This window comes from Asterias rubens, chromosome 8 (assembly GCF_902459465.1).
Source record: "Asterias rubens chromosome 8, eAstRub1.3, whole genome shotgun sequence".
Classification (NCBI taxonomy): domain Eukaryota; kingdom Metazoa; phylum Echinodermata; class Asteroidea; order Forcipulatida; family Asteriidae; genus Asterias; species Asterias rubens.
Genome location: NC_047069.1, coordinates 13270437 through 13288263, shown reverse-complemented (window position 1 = coordinate 13288263; position 17827 = coordinate 13270437). Strand labels below are relative to the sequence as shown.

General features: G+C 40.3%; 1 protein-coding gene across 1 annotated transcript; it reads left to right on the top strand.

Moving 5' to 3' along the window:
- Nucleotides 1-7057: 7057 nt before the first annotated feature.
- Nucleotides 7058-17298, top strand: LOC117294072. The gene is made up of 5 exons (XM_033776591.1): nt 7058-7217; nt 10293-10430; nt 13218-13471; nt 14643-14864; nt 15773-17298. Exons 2-5 carry the CDS (start codon nt 10360-10362, stop codon nt 15802-15804), a joined length of 579 nt encoding a protein of 192 aa, XP_033632482.1. The 5' UTR covers nt 7058-7217; nt 10293-10359; the 3' UTR covers nt 15805-17298.
- Nucleotides 17299-17827: the final 529 nt, after the last annotated feature.

Here is a 17827-nt window from a genome sequence, read left to right as displayed (position 1 = left end):
TTCGCTACAAAATTAAAGCTAAACAAAACAAAACAACGAAATTTAAATTAATAAAGCATTCTAAACGTTGTACCTGTGGGTTATAACGGCACAAATTGAATTTAAAAACATTTGTCTTAACCCATTTTCACTTGAAGCCCCCCTCCCCTCTCCCCTCACCTCTGTACAAAATGTGTCTGATTTGTTTTAATTCAGTTTTAATGTTTAGAAAAGTGTTGGCTCCCATACAACCAGGTGCAACCGGGCGATAACCATCAGCTGAATTTTATTCCTTGTCCTTGGAGGGTTCCGAGGCCGGGGACACGTGTCTGTCTCACTCAGTTTGCCTCCAATGTCCAGAGACACATTAGAGTACAGAGGACGTAAATATTGCTAATATCCGATTGAACAGGTTTTCAGTGGGCCCGTGTGCGCCTAGGGGAACACCCCCAGCGTAAATATTAGTCCAGTAGACATGAGTGAATTATGTTCTCTCTTTGGATTTTTTTCCCCTACACCATTCAGTTTGGCAAGATATCCCCTTTCCTTACATTGCGGTTGCTTCGCGACGAATGGAAAGCTGAACAACACGAAAGTTGACTAAGTTGATTAGATGATTTTTTTTGTATCATGTTGTTGAGATTAAACACCCTTCCCTGGTATGTAAATTGCACATTGCGTGCTACACATTTTGGTTAGCAAAATGAGGGAAAATCGTGCTATTTTGTATGCGGCTAATGGCGGCATGACGCAGACGTGATTGTACGTCTGCTGAGTGCACATCTCTATGGTGTTTGCCAACCAATAGGGTCTGTACACAGGCGTCGTTGTAAATACAATTTAACGAGAATTGTCTATTGTTTGTTTTAGGTTAACAGTCGTCCAATGTCCATTATTTCTGTATGATATGAAACCTTGAGCTAACAACTCCAGTAACGTATTGTCGGACACGAGATCCTACCGACCGGTAACAAGACTAGTCACACTTCTGTTACCACTCTAAACTGTCCCGGATCAGAAATTGACCCAGATTCCGGGTCCAGTGGGGCCTGACCCATGTTCGGGTCAGTATGCAGGTGTGGCGGTTTTAGTCTTCCGCCGTGTTCAGTTATCCGGGACTCAGTACGGCACTAACAATGGACTACTTTCGCTTGCTGTGCGCAGGCGTCGCATGACGTATTGTTACCGTATTTGGTCATTCGGAAAACTGAACACGGCGCAAAGTTGAAACCGCCACACCTGAATCTGCGTCTAAGTGGCCCAGAGATGGATCAAACTGATGCAGAATCTGAGATCAAATCTCATTTTTTTAAAACCAGTCTCCGGGTCGCGTTGCCTCCGGGTCGGCCAGACCCAGATGTGGGTCAGACCTCCTAAACCGGAATCTGGGTCAACTCTCATGACCCGGACAGGAAGTTTTTAGAGTGCTTCATGGTCCTAAAATGAGTTACAAAAAGGTATCCTTTTAACCAAATAATAATGTTGCTTGCAATCAAACTGACATTATGTCTCAACGCAACCAATCGATAGTGTTCAAGAAGGTACCAGCCTATTAGTCTTTTCCAGCCTCGGTTCGGATTAATTGGTTTTAATGGAAGAAAACTCACGATAACCGCATTGGTATTATGTCTATTGAAGTGTTGGTTCCTGATCGTTCATATCAAAGATCTTCTAGGGAGCCGCAATTAAAACACAAAGTAAGCATGTCAGTAATGTTTGGGACCTCGAGTGTCCCGTCACATCATGACTTTTTAACAGGCCCGCCCTCCGCGATAACATAGTTTGAGTTATTTGAATTATGAGAGAAACCCAAAATCAGGGCGAGGGTTCACAAAGTCGCAGCCTCTGATTCGAAAATCACAACTGCTCGGCATTTATTCGGGCTGGTTTGGTTTACTTCCCCAGGAAACATGTCTGAGATTGCAATCGATGATGTATAACGATACAAATTTATCCGAAGGATCTACATTATTTTAATATCAAACCAAGGTTTGGGGTTGCCTGAGTTTCACATCCCCCTTGGTTGGGTGTTTCCCTGACTCCCTTGTTCGTTTTCACATGAACCGGATTTGGAAGGAAACAACTTTGGAGTTGAACAAAATGCCATTGGGGAATATTGTGAGGTGTGGCCACTACTGAGAATTGGGTCTCACATTCCAGACTGATTTCTATCTAAGATGCAAAACCAATGGCTTAGTGTTAAAGACACTGGACACCTTTGGTAATATTGTCAAAGACCAGTCTTCTCACTTGGTGGATCTCAACATAATGCACACAATAACAAACCTGTGACAGTTTGAACTCAATTGGTCATCGGAATTGCGAGAGAATAATGAAAGAAAAAACACCCTTGTCACACGAAGTTGTGTACTCATTTCAGATGCTTGATTTCGGGAACTCAAAATCTAGTTCTGAGGTCTCGAAATCAAATTAAAACATTTTAGTGAAAAATTGCGTCTTTCTCGAAAACTATGTTACTTCAGACGTAGTCGTTTCTAACAATGTTTTATACTATCAACAGATCTCCATTGCTCGTTACCAAGTAATTGTTATGCTAACAATTATTGTGAGTAATAACTAATAGTGTCCAGTGCCTTTAAACAATTTAAAAGTAAAAATAAAAATCATGCTAATTAATTTTTCAGCATAAACACATTGTCCTCGAGTTTGGTTTTAACGGGTTTTCAGGGACACTTTTCCCGAAATGACTTGATGTATAATCACGCACGCATATTTTCTCTCTTGTTCGTCCCATCATACAGTCAGCCCATCATGCCACTTTGCTATATAGGCCAGCTAATGCCGCGATAAAACACCAAGGTACAGATGACTTGCAAGAAGTGGAAATAATCTTGCAGGAAATTCAAGTGATCGTTAAGCGATGTTCGTTTCTGGCATTTTTATTGGGTGAGTTTAGGCTTCTTTCCAACACACCAACACACCGTTTTCGCACCACGGCTGTATAGACCGGCAACCTTATAAAAGACCGAAGTGTGGTTCACGGTCGCGGTTTTGATACCGAGTGACAGGCGGCCAGGGCACCCCCGGCCTCTTGTTGTTGGCGTTGGCGTTTTGCAAGTCAGCGTTCGGAGTTCCCGAGCTGATAATGGCAAAGTGGGGAAGTGAATGGATGAACTTCGGATGTTATGGAGGAGGGGGATTTTGTTTTCAAACTGATCTGCTTGTACCTAAGTGTGACGAGGTAGTTACTGGGGATGTGACATCACGTTTCTATAGTTACCCATGTTGTTTCGTTTTTACCCGTTGATGTAACTGGCATTTGACAAAATTTGTTTACAACCGAGAAATCGGCAAGTGGTTGGTATGGTTTCCAGTTTGATTAGTACTTTATCATTTGATGTCGGTGGATAATGGAAGTGTTTAGTTTAATATTATTGTATCAAAGGTGTGAGTATCCTTTCTATCGACACTATAATACCTGGAATTGTAACATGATCGCAGTTATTAGCCAATAAATCACCGTCAGATAGGAAACAGTTGACGGCTTGAAGTCACATGAAGTATTGCTCTAGCTTCTGAGATGTTTGGGCTCTGAAAGATACAGTAGGAAACCGACTCTCAACTTGCTGTCCAAAACTATTAGTTACCAGATAAGTCTTCTTTAAAGAGAGTGGATATTTCTTTCTTTCTTTTACAATATAGGTTTGTTTGACTGGAGATAACGAGAAGTTGAGGGAGACATAACCCAGTTATGAGCCCCCACCCAACCCTCATCTTTTCAGCCCCCACCCCCATGTACTTCCAAATCCTTGATGCCCCAAATCACACTTATTTCCCGCACACTCCTTGTCATAGAGTACCGCACCTATATCAGTTTGTATGGTTCATTCGATATAAACACAAATAGCCACATTTTGTTTCGAGTGCAAAACTCCCAAAAGTATACACCCTCCATCATTTGACATTTTCCCAACCGGAATCAGCAAAATGCTATCCTTCCGTTCTCTAAATCGGTGTGGTGTGTTTGCAGTGTAACGTCATGCATTGACTGATCGCCAATATCTAGGGGGAAGTGTGGAAATGTCTTGTCTGCTTTCTGTATCTTTCAACACAGTCATTCCTTGGCCTAGTTACCGGTCTACATGCAAAGCTATGCCCATTGGTTATCATTCTGTCTAAACGCAAAGCTTGCCCATTGATAACATTATATAAATGCTACCTGGCTGATTTGTACGGAAGCGTATTGCCCGCCACATGGATAAAACAAATCTCTTATCGTGTACGCACGATGTACATACACACAAAGTTTGGACTATCGTGTACGTACATGATAAGTTTGGAACTCTTGTGTAGGTACACGGTAACAATAAGTAGATTGAATTAAAGTACATTTCCAAACTTTTATCGCGTACGTACACGATAACTTATCGTGTACGTACGCGATAACTTTGGACTTACGTACGTGCACGGTACGTACGCGACAGTTTTGACTTATCAATGTACATGATAAGTTTGGAATTGTCGTTTACTATGATCTTACCGTGTACGTACACGATACTTTCAAACTTAACATGTACCTTCGCGATAACTTTGGAATTATTGTGTACATATACACGATAAGTTTGATATTATTGTGTACGTGCACGATAGTACATGAAAACAATTCAATTTAATGAGTTAAGTAGCATACATTGCTTTAGGCTAATGATGAAGGAAACACACTCGAACACGTCAACGGGTCACAATATTTGAATACGCGTGAGACTCGACCAATCTATTCCTAAACTAATTATTTCCAAATAACATGTACAACTTTCACAATTTGCAAATTATCAAGACCCTACTTTGTACATAAAGGGTTTGTGTGTGGGTGGAAAGGGTGTGACCTTGACAGGGGTAAAAGACAGGGGTCAGTATCGGCCAAACCACTCAAAACTAACTTCATTGCGAAAGAAAACGCCCCCTCTTACTTTAATGCCAAGCCATTCTTGACGCTTCGAGCCAAGCCTCACCCACGGGTGTTTTTTTTCAAACTCCAAACCGAAGACATAACAAATTAACGTCAAAAATTGGAATGGGGGCGTAAGATTAACAACTTTGTAAAACTCTTTTGGAAATTAGAGTTCTTGACACTGTGATGGGATGATTAGGTGCGGTTGTTGATGCCCAAGTAAAAAAAAAAAGTTTGCAATAACACGTTAATAAAATTTACGTTCATCTGTCAAAATGACACCTGGAAGCACCCTATCCTTGGCATGTTAGTACTATAAGACACACAATCTTCAAAACTATTAGCCACCCTTGTTTACCTGAAGACGAAGAAGAGTGAAGAGTACACTGTTCGAAACGTCGAGACCAAACCGGCTCTCAACACTCCTTCAAAAGAGTTTTTACCCTTGGTTGTACCCGCACGTTTACTTATATTTATAGTTGCTCCCGTCTCTCAATAATTACGTTGTCTTTTAATTTAGAAAAGAAAAAACCCACTAACGCATTGTGGTTTGAAACGACGCGTTATATCAAAATGGCGACAACTAAGCCTTACTGCGACAATACTTTGATCCACGGTGCTAGGTTAACAAGAATCTCAAAAGCCCTGTTGTCAAATTTCAGATAGACACTGTATCTATTACTTATTTTATTTCTTTTAAGAAAAAGCATAAACTGAGATAGGTACTATTACGCCATCCAATCAAAGTTTACCTTTGCGACCGTGTTAAACATTGTCCTCCCAGCCTTTTGAAATAAGTTCGGAATGTAAAATACCTTGGAAAGCCACGAACCCTATTTTCTCGAGGGTCAAAGTGATTTAGTCATAGTGAGTAGAGTGATGTGTGGACGAGACTTGATATGGTCAGATCATTGGTCAGCAGCGACATCTTCTTGAAAGGTCTAGGGTCAAGGGTAGACTTGTCCCCTGTCCTTATCCACAAAGATAACCCACAAGGATGAGGACAGGTATTGCTCATGAAACACGTCATGCACGTCAAATTTAACTACGAATATCATCAATGAAATGTGAAATGTTGAGAGGTCAAAGGTGATTATGTACGTGTCGGCTCTGAAGCCTCGAAATGTGACGTCAGATGATCAGGCTAGGTCAAGGGTCGGACTGCTACTCTTGTCAACGTAAGGCTGATTTAGGGTTAGGTTATCATCAAAAGTACATCACAGTCACATGTGAAGGATCGACCTACTTTTTACTTTAGGCCTCAACTTCGTTCCGAGGAAGCCCATCCCATTGCTAAAAAAAACATGTAATATATTTAAGTTAACAACAACATTGCTTTTTATTGAAGTTGAGTTGATATGCGACCACTCCCATCACTGCCCAAAGCCCCCATGAGGAAATATCTAGCTTCTTAAACTTCCTAGTCAACCCCCATAACTGCCTGCATCTGGTCAATCCCTTGCAGAGATTGTTGACTTATGAAAAACAAAAGTACATGTTTGCATTTAAATAATACTAATGGGCCTAGTGTTTTCCATTGATATGTTATTCAATCGACGGTTTTCATGCGATTTCTTATTCCACTGTGCGGTCCCAAAGTTGACTACCCTCCATTTCTCTTAATGCGACGTTTCTTTACATCTTTGTGAGGTATCAAACGAAATCAAGTCATTGTAAACAAGTTTTTTTTATTATGAAAACAGGGCCATACTCCCTGTAAAGTTTAAACGAAATAACATGTTTGACTATACAAAATATACAGACATCAGATATCAAACAAAATGCTGAAAGGACGTAATTATTTGTCTACTTCCATCCACCTATTGTTGATGATGTTGCTGTAATTGTCGTTCTCTTCAAAACGTCTGTACAGTTCTGTCAGCATTTTCAGTAGGGCCTATTACATATTACAATAAGAAAAGTTAATCAACTGCTTTGTTTACACATGTGATTCCTTATTGAATTTAAGCCATGGCAACATTGGTTACGTTCTCCAATCAATGACTAAGAGATGAACCGAGTTTCTTAAACAAAAATCTTACCAAACCCTTTAGCTATTTCGGGTATAACTAGGTACTTCCTCTAACAGGGTGCGGTCGGTGTAGGGAAGTTCCGTATAAAAACACAGACTCACGTATTCGCGGCATCACATCGCAAGTAGCTGCCTTTATCTGCGCTATAAAGCACTCAGGGCTGCCAGCGTCATTTTACCAACGGCAGGGGTTGTTTTTGAGAGCGAGAGACGGCGTACCATCTGTGTTTGAATCACAGTAAAGGATAGCTGTATCTATCGGAAGTGAGAGCAGATCAGTGGGTAACGATTTAGGTAAGAACATTTATATGTTTTGTGATATATTTTGTAGTGTAATAAGACTAGTTGTGTATACTCAACTCGAAATTCCTGAATGCACTTTCAACGATAGGCTTATGGTAAGACAGTTAGGTCTTATTAAGACCAATTGTGTATATGTCATGGAGTTTAAAATAATACATTCATGAACTCCTAGGATTGGTATGTGCCATCAATGCCTCATATCAAAATAATGTTTTCTGTGTGAGCTTTGAATTATCATCCATGTAGTTGTTATAAATTTAGAATGTGCGTTTACCACAAGAAACATACACAGGTTGTTGGCGTACAGGTAACCAAAGCGTCTCAAACCAGGGGCCAATTTCATAGAGCTGCTGAATCAAACAATTTGCATAAGCACGAAAATAGCTCGGTTATTTTACACATGTTACTGGCCCAAATTTCATGCCATAAACATTGCTTGTGACTGGTATTTAGCTGTAGTTTACTTAGCATAAAAATTGAGTGGAGTCTTGGCCGGTAATCTGATTTTACTAAGCAAGTATTTTTTTGCTTAAGCAGCTCTATGAAATTGGGCCCAGAGCCACATACAGTCAAATCGGTATTCAACCCATCAAATTTGGTTTCTTTTTCCACTAAAACCGACGGGCAACTGATCTTTATGCACTCGACAAATCAAGTTTGAACTGTAAACATTATGATTCCGCCGCTATAAACTCAACTCACCAAATTCATCAAATTTCAACACGTCCAAGAAAGTTGAACACATCCTTTCTTTAAAATATAAATCTATAACATCCTACCATGTTTTTTTTTTCCAACATGCGTCCAGAAGAATTTTCATAACTCGGGAACGCATTCTAATTATAGGTTTCTAATTCAAACCTTACTGGCACTCCGAGATCTCATTGTTCCCAGTTTTGGTTAAACAGTCGTAGGCTCTTAAACTGTGTCCATCCACAAACGCAGACACTTCAAAACAATAACAAGGATCGTAGGAAATACGTAATTTAGGGAGGATGTGCTGGGAAATTAAATGTACCGAGGGAAAGAACAACGGTGTACGCCATAAAACTTCATAGTAAATTTGTCGTGAATAACAAGTGCTTGGGCCAGCTGCTTACTCATTCTTAAAGGCACTGGACTTCTTTTTAGCACAGAAACTTACTTGGTAACGAGCAATGGAGAGCTGTTGATAGTATAAAACATTTTGTGAAACGGCCCCCTTTGAAGTAACGTGGTTTTTTCAAAGGAGGTTATATTTCACTCAGATATTTAAAAAAACTTCAGGCCTGAAGTCTTTTCTATGCATCTGAAAGCACATAAATTTGTGCAACAAGATTTTTTCTTTCATTATTCTCCTCCCAATTTGATGACCATTTGAGTCAAAATGTTCCCAGATTTGTTGTTTAAGCATAATGTTGGGATACACCTAGTGAGAATAATTTGTCTTTGACAATATTGCTAAAGGTGTTCATCGTGCCCTTAAAGGACGAGGCAATTTGGAAATATAGTCTTTGACTCGAATTCACAAAGTATTAATATTCACGGTATCTTGAAAGCCAAATCAAAGCCACTGTCAATGATTGGTCTGACATAATCACATGATCTGCTGCGTGATCCGATTGGACTAATACTGATCAATTTGCGAGTGTCATAGAAAAATCTCGTAAACCTACTACGACCAACACCCTTTGGTTATTGTGTACCTAAAAACTGAAGGTTTGGACCTTTTCTCTGAGGAATTTAATGAATCATATAGGGTGAAGTTTCAATGGCCCTTGAATCACACTGCTAGATCCTTCGCAAGAGACCCATATAAGGTCAGCATTGTGTTTGCCACGGCTTACTTTTGGCTCTCCAGTAACCTGGGAGTTAAGAAAAAAATACCTGAGTCATTTCAGTGCATTTCCTTTCACTGCAGTGCCAAAAGAAGTCAGACTTTGTTGCAGGATTGGAAAGTGAACGTGTCATGGCCAGGACAGCTGGGGGCCTTCAAGGAGGGGGTGGGGTCGGGTGAAGGGGTTCTAGGGGGAGGACAAGGATGTTCAAGACGTTGATGTGTTTAGTGTGTCAACCGCAAACTTCCCGATTCTTGAGAGGGGGGCGTGGGTCAGGGATGTGGCAAGGGAAAGGATATATTATCCTGTAGAACAACAAGAAGTCACTAATAATCTACTCAATATTTGATATCCTTAGCTTGTCAGTTTTAAGTTCTAACTCATGTGGTCTATTTGTAAAGACAAAAACATTCATGGCTAAGCTTCAAACACAACTTCCGCTTGACCGCAAAGTGACGCAAAATGACGCACAATTTGTAGAGAGAGTTTTGAAATAAAAATGCACATAATAAATGTCTTTGGACATTATTTTGTCTCTAAATTTATTCACTGTGCAATTGAATCATTGAAGTGGTATTGGTCGAGGGTCCCCTTACGAATGTGTAGAATGTCAACACCACTATAAAGTAAAGATTACATAATGTTGTTGCTGTTAACACATGAACCAGGCGTTCCAACACAATCTGTTCCAATCTGTTAGTTCCTGAAAACTCTGTGTTTCGCCCTTTACAGAATTTGCGAAACTTTTGGGCCATTGCCAGTAGTTATGCATTGGCAAAACCAAGTGACTTCGGTTACGGCTCTTGGCTACGACTGTTGGTTGTGGCTATTGGCTGCGGCTGTCGGCTAGACGGCAACAAGGACTTTTGGCGGGCGGCACAGCCGCTGCCGAATTCGGACACGGCCTTAGGCCGATTCTTTAATTTGGAACACTAGGCCCTGCTTAGGAGTGTGTAGACATTTTGTCATGCTGCCCGTCCATCTTGGTCATGTTCCTCGTATCGGATAATAATAATGAACGTTATAATTAATTTGCATTAGGAACCAGACTTATTTGTTCTTCCAGCCTCACATTGATATCAATGGGAGAAATTCAAGATGGCCGCACGTTGATAAAGGTCTATAGGTCTACTTTATTCGTAATTAATTCAGTAACGTCATTGTGTGTCTTTTTTACAAAGATAGTGTCTTCATACTTATCCCTGTGTAACTTACATCAATTTCTCTCTTCTTTCATCCCAATCAACAGGTTCAGCTGTCTGTTTTTCCGTTTCAACAGATCAAGGTTAGCTCCTTATTTTTTTTACCCAGTCACCATGACGAAGGAAGAGGCAGCAGCAGAGGAGGTTAAGACAGAGACCAAGACAGAGACATCAACAGACACACCGTGAGTATTCAACCATAGAGTAAGGACAGACTAAACACAACCAGGAAATCACGTCTACTTTGTGTGGCGTCTATGGGATCAAGAACTTCCCCACTCATACCCCCTCCCCTCCCCCCTAAGAGGGCCACTAGGAAGAAGGTCAATGGTTTTAGGGGGTTGCTAAAGTTTGTTAGACGAGCACGATGCGAAATTTCCTGTTTTGTGCGTATCATTCAAGCATGCACTGCCTCCTCTTAACTCTAAACTGACTGTGGAAATCAGCTTTGACAACGTGGTATAACTGTAACAGCTGATGTTCATAGTTTAAAAGCACTTGGCACCTTTGGTATGCCTACTTGTTGTATCACACCTAACAAAAACAAGTCTGTGAAAATATTGACTCAATTTGTCATCGAAGCTGCAAGAGATATTACAAGAAAAAACACCCTTGGTGCACAAATCTTTGTGCTTTCAGATGCATAATAAAAGGCTTTATCTGAAGTGGAAATTGCCTCTTTCTAAAAAAAAACACCATTACTTCACGAGGGAGCCCTTTCCACAATTTTATACTGTCAACAGCTCTCCGTTGCTCATCTTCAACGTTCCGTTCACAGGGCAGGTTGGCGGACACAAGGCTTCAACACTATAAGGGTTGGGTAAATTTGACTATAAACACCCAAACCAAACAGTACACTCCTATCACGTCCGCCATACCTCGAAAAGGATCATTACCCTGTGCATGATTGCACACTGGCTTCCAATTAAAATGTGTTATTTTCAACAAAATCTAAAAAGGTTATTAATTGATACATACAGTTCGACTGCATTAACTGTTTTCTTGGGCACAGTGGCGTTAATACCGGACATTTTTCATTTGGGAGGGACAACAGGGAAACAAAATAGGCTCTTTGGGGATGTGTGTTTCCCGATCTCATGTAGGCGAGAAAGAGGGTGGGGTTCTGAGCGGGGAGACATCAACATGCACACAATAACAAATCTGTGCAAGTTTAAGCTCAATCAGCAATTCTCGTTTCGCTGTTTTCAAACAACAGGTGTACTCGCGAGATCAACACTGTTAATTTATTCATTTCTCAATACCTTTTGCCAATTCTGCGACCATTAGTTATCACACACAAAAAACGTGACGTTGGGAGGCTAAGTATTGAGGCGCTGAAAAACAGACGGGAAACATTATTTTGAAACATTTTCCATTGGTTGGTGAAAAGCCTCGTGGCTTCAGAGTTGTTTTCTTACTCCATACCTGTAGATTTCGGAGATAAAGGATGGGATCAATAATATGGCAGGAGAACATCATTAAAGGCACTGTACACGTTTGGTAATTGTCATAGACCAGTGTTCTCACTTGGTGTATCCCATCATAAAGCATAAATAACAAGCTTGTGAAATTTTGGGCTCAATTGGTCATCGCAGTTGCGAGAAAGAAAAAATATTTAAGTAAATAAAATTACCTCTTTCTCAAAAACTACGTTACTCCAGAGGGAGTCGTTTTCCACAATGTTTTATACTATCAACAGCTATCCAATGCTCGTTACCAAGTCAGTCATAAGTTAATAATTGTTTTGAGTAGTTACCAAACGCGTACCTTCCCTTTAATTGCAAGTTTGAAGGACTGGGGTGTAAAGTAGATGATAACCAATCTGCTGGTGGATGTTAAGTTATCATCAATCGGTCCTAATACATTGTTCTCTTGTGAAGTAACGATTTTTGAAAAGTCTGACATTTTTCTTATCCAAAGATTGAGTAATAACATGTACTCTTGCCGTTAATTTCGTTGCTCCAATTCTCCCATAGGCTATACTATATCTTCCGTTGAACATAGCAAATCAGCGGCCATGACAAACTTAGGTTATCTGAAAATGTTTGACGGAATGTTTCGAGAATGTAAATGGACTCTGTGTCTCGTCTAAAAGCAAACGTTCAAGAACGTCCTCCAATTAAAACATCATTGTCCCTTGGCTGTGAAATAATATTGACCCCAGCAAAGTTCACCATCTTAGAGCATCTTAGACGGCAAGGTTCGTCCTGTGTCACTGTCAAAGTTGCATTAAATAGACCCAGAACAAACCCATAATCCGCCCCACTGTATATACAGATGTCGTTAACAGATTGCTTAGTCTGTGCTTCCGGCACCCACATTGCATAGGGGAGAGGGAGGGGGAATATGGGATGGGGGTGGGGTCAGACTCAGATGTCAGGGTCGCGTGGGGTCGGCATTCTCCTAATGCAATCAGTCAGAGGTGATTTTTGGGGACCCCTGGTCCGGATGAGAACCCGTATCGGTTGGTGACTGACCCCTGTGACCTCGACCCCTGAGGAGCATGACGTCATCACCTCAGTGCCAGAGTGCACGTCGTCAAGTTGACGTTCTAGTTCGCTCCGAGAACGCCCTAATTTTACAGTTCCCCTTTTTGTTTAGCTTTTGTATGTTTGTTTATTCCAGCTATAGTTATAACCGAAATTCTAGTTTTTCAGATGTTCACGTTCTCTTTCTGTGAGTCTTCGTATGTACTCAGTTCAAACAACCCAATTATTCACCAACAGGGCTGTAGTATTTTGATGTTCGTTGTTCTTTGCGTGTGCATATGAATTTAATATTAAGTATTTTAATATTTGTATTTTATTGTTCATTGTACTTCATGCCTAAGCCTACATATCCATACAAAAGTGGGCAATAGATGCTATCAAATATCTAACTTTTTGTCTATCTAAATTAAAATGGTGTAATGTACAAGTTGGAAGAATTGAAAAAGACTGACAGCAAGTTTGTTTCTCTTTCTTTCATTTCAGAGCCAAAGAAGGTGCTACAAACGACGCCTCGACCACTAAACCGGCAGAGGGTGGTGAAACAGCGGGGTCAAGCGATGGAGGTGGCAGTGGGGGCGAGGGAGGAGAAGCGCCCAAGGATTCTGAGAAGAAGGAGGCAGACTTCAATAAGTCATCCAAGAAGAGGAGATGGTTTTGGTCCAAGAAGGGCGAGCAGGGTGGACCAGAAGCAGCAAGTGGGACAACGGGAGAGGGCCAAAATAGTGGTACTGAAGGAGGTGGGTGTTTTGGGGCTGAATTTGTTTTTAATTGTAGAACCTAATGTCCAGCTGTTGTAATTTTCGACAAAATGTAAAAGGTCTCTCTTTAGAGAAATTGCTCATAAATAATCAACATCCCATCATCATTTATCGATGTTTTGTACTTGAGTCGGGACCAAACACAAACTGGGCACAACTTCGTAGAGCTGCTTATGCTTCAACGCATGATGACGTCGAAAACTAGCCGTAGCCGTAGCTGTAGCCGCAAATTTGGACACGGCCCTGTCTAGGGCTATGGCTCCAGATCTAGACGCCGGATCAGAGCATTGATGAAAACAAAAATCCATATGAAGCATACAGCTCTGTTGCACCCAGCAATTACTTCCTTTAATCAGTTTTATGAATATAGGCCTAGTTCAATTATTGTATTATTTATCTGCACATTGGATGGTAGTCATCCCAGACTGAAGTCCCATGACTGCGAAGCATAGAGGATGTATCTTAATGTAGTGTCGCCCGAGTAGACTGCGGTTTTTAAAACCACACTATAAGTCACAGTCATGTTACAAATGACGAATCACACACACGCATTATCAACAGTCGTCTAATGTCTCTAAGGGTTTTTATCCGCTTTAGCGGGTGCAATTTCCTGGGCATAAGAACGCTCGCAAGAAAACTGGGACCTGTACATGTTAGTTTGTGAAACTAGGTCTGTGTAAAAATGGGAAAAAGACCTTACCCAGATTCAAATAGTCCTTCTAGGTCGGGGTCATATGTTTTCATAAAGCTTTGAAGCAGAAAATAATTCATGCAAAAAAAATCTCAGCTGCTGGGCATGTGGTCGCAAAAAATTAATGTAAGTTTAATCAACTTTTTAGTTGGTTAACCTATATTTACTAAGCACGTTTGCTTCCGTGCTTAGCAAAATTGTGATGAAAGACTTTAATATGACATTTATTAAAAACGCACACATTTTACTGAGAAAAAATAATTACCAATCAAAACTATGTGTATACTGAATATTGACTTTTGGCTCTTAATTAGTGATTATGATTAACTTTTTGGCTTAAAGGGGCACAATGCCTTCAAATCTTTCAAAATGTTGCTGTTTGGAATGAGTACCACACGTTCCCCCTCAGCTTTACTAGGCGGGGTCCTAATTTATTATTTTGTTTTCTTGATCACGCAGACAAAGAAACACCCGCCGAGAAGGAGATGAGCGACTCCGAGATGGAGGCCGAGATGCAGAGACGAGTCAAGGAACTCGAAGCCGAGAAAGAGAAACTTGCGGCACGGATCGACCTCTACAACAAATACGACTCACTGGAAATGGACATATCGGACATGACACAGGAACTGGAACGAATCATCAACAAACACAAGGGCAAACAACCCAAGTCAGACTCAGAAGGTAAGGGTGAAACGCAGCTGCAGCCCGGGGCAGGCAATCAGCAACAGAGAGTATCCAACGGGCCTCTTGGCATCCGGAGGTTCTTAAGGGTTAACCCGCTTGGGTATTTCTGAAACCGGATTCAAAAATACGAAAGACCGGCTAGCCCGTATAGACTTTTATCATGGTACGGCCATCTTGAGTTTTCCCCCATTCAAATCAATGTAACCAAACTGAGGTTGGAATGAGAAATAGTCTGGTTCCTTTTTGAACAATGAATACTGGCATTCATTACTGTTATGGACGCAGGGATGATGACCAAGATGGTTGCAACGTGACAATGGTCTATTGGTATAATGTATACTGGGGTAGAGCGCATTCCAAACTGCTTTTCTTGGCTGAATTTGTACTAGGGGTAGCCTATAAGAAGTGCAGATGTGGCTTTACTTGATACTTTCATTGACTTTCGTTATTTATGTAAATCGTGGAAGAATGTTCACTTGGTCGATTCCCAGTCTACTATACCGGTCAGCTTATTTATTATAATGTGTAGCTTAGCAGCAGACAGTATTCACAGTATTCCTTCAATGATATCCTAGAATGATATTTTAATTTTTAGAGCAGAAATGCCGTATGAATTTCACATTTTCAAAACCTTCCATTCCCCTCCATTTTGTTTCGTTGCTTTCAGAGTTTTTAGACACAATTAAGCTTTAACCCACTTGAATCATTAAATGGGGCTAAAATTGTGTACTCAACCTTTATAGAATGTATAAGTGCTGGGTTTAGGAAGGTGGCTCTAGGGTTGGAGTGAGGATTTTGTCCCTTTCAAATGACTTGAATTTTTAGAAGGTCGGTCAGGAGCCACCCCCGACTTCAACCCTTCTCAACACGACCCTGAAACAGAGCACTTTTTCTCCTTTTTACAGGCAATGGACACCCCAAACCAACCGCACAGTAACTGGATCGTGGTCACATCTCACCAATTCAATGAAAAAACTGAACATTTTGTCATCTGTACTAAGTACAAAAAAAAGAAGCAATGTGTAAATTTGAAAATCTTGTAGAAAATCCACCTTCATGGCAATGTATTTTTTAGGAAGAAAGGAGCAAGCCAGGTACTGTGTGAAACACACATGTACCGACTCATATTAATCAGAATGCTTTTTTTTGTAAAACTTGGGCTGAAAGTATCTTATTGGTTCATGCATGGGTGTAAAGCAGTGGGACGAGGAGGCAGAAGTGACGTGATTTTTGAACCGGAAGTGAAGGGTCACCAAGAAAGCGAACGATAATATGATCGACACTGAAGCGGGATGTCGTCGCATTGAAAATATCCGCCTCTATAAGTTTGTTATTAATCTTATTCTGTAAATCTCGTGGGATTATATACATACGTATTGAGGGTCTCGGGACATCCTCTGTTGTACCCTTAATGTTGTTTAACTCATTTTGTTATAAATTCATGATGAAACAACTCGAAAACCGAATTCACAACCAAGTGTAACAAAATCATTGTCCGTAGATCTATACAGCCAGATCCATTGACATAATATTTTGGCGGATCCAGACAACCTAATTATTTCACAAAATTCCTAATTATTATACACCCTTTTTAGTTTTGCTATCCCTCCAATCTTATCCTGGATCCGCCCCCTCCAAGTACCCATCCAGATCGGGTGAAAATGTGAAATTCATATTGGCCCCATGGGGAAATTCAATATTGTAATAGTAGACCAATGTGAGGTAATCTTTATAAATAAACAATACAGCAATATAAATAGCACTGTAAATAGCTTTAAATGCTGACATTATTTGGGTCATCTTTTTAAATAGAAGTTTCAAGAAAAAAAGGAAAGGAAACCCTTAGCCCTACCACTCAACGAACGGATAACAACCTTAAAAGAGTCACCTTTATGGTTAAATAGCAAGTTGGTGAGTCTATTCTTGCAAGGGGTGTCGGGGAAGGGTTTAACTTAATACAGCTATCAATATAATTCCCTACGAAGAATCTTAATGATTGTCTCCCCCATGTAAATAATGCGTAGGTCTGATCATGTTTATTTATAACTTTATTATCCGTTTCTTGCCTTAACTTCATTTCAAAAAATCACAATGCTGAGTGAAATGCTGCGTTACAATTGTGACAACCAAATTGAAAATTAAGAAATAATTGTTCTTTGAAATTCCTCGACAAAGAACGCCTTTGTACACTAGGGATGTGCGCCTATGTATTTCATTATTAAGACCTCATAATGCCAATAGGAGCTTCTGATTCTCATGTAGTATTTGTATATCTCTGATTAATACTTGCAAAAGAAAGAGTAAATTACTTTTACTGTAACTACCAAGATCATGCACAGTCTTGTTTAATTTCTGTTCACCCTCACTAAAGCTTACTACCAATCCCAAGATATAAAATAAGGTGTTCAATAAAATTATAAGTATTCATTTACACCTGGCTCCAGTCTGGTTGCTTTTATTTTCTTCTGTGTCCTCTTATTGAGAGCAAAAATGAAATTGGGTTTTCCTCGCGTAATATGGCACAAAGAAAGTGGATGCCAAACACGTGGCTTAAGGGTGGGGTCGTTGTATTGCCATGATTGAATTAAATGGAATTGTACACAGTTGGACAATTCAATAGACCTTGTAACCTTTGTTTACAACACGTGTGGCCTTTCATATTCTTTGACTTTTCTGGCAGGCAAGATACTGCACTGGTCATGATGGGAAAGTTGACATTTTGTGTCATAATTTTCACATAAATCCCAAGAGTTATGAAACTAAAAACTGGACAAGTTTTGAGATGTGCCCCCTTTCATCAAACCAAAACTTGAGACAGTGCAATATCCATAAAATGTTACATTGTATGTCTTCTTCCATTAGGCTGTGTACAAATCCTGCCTGCAGGCAGTCCAGGATTGGTGGCTCTTTCGTAAACATGCGATATCACAGGTCACATCGTCTATACAACCAATACAAAA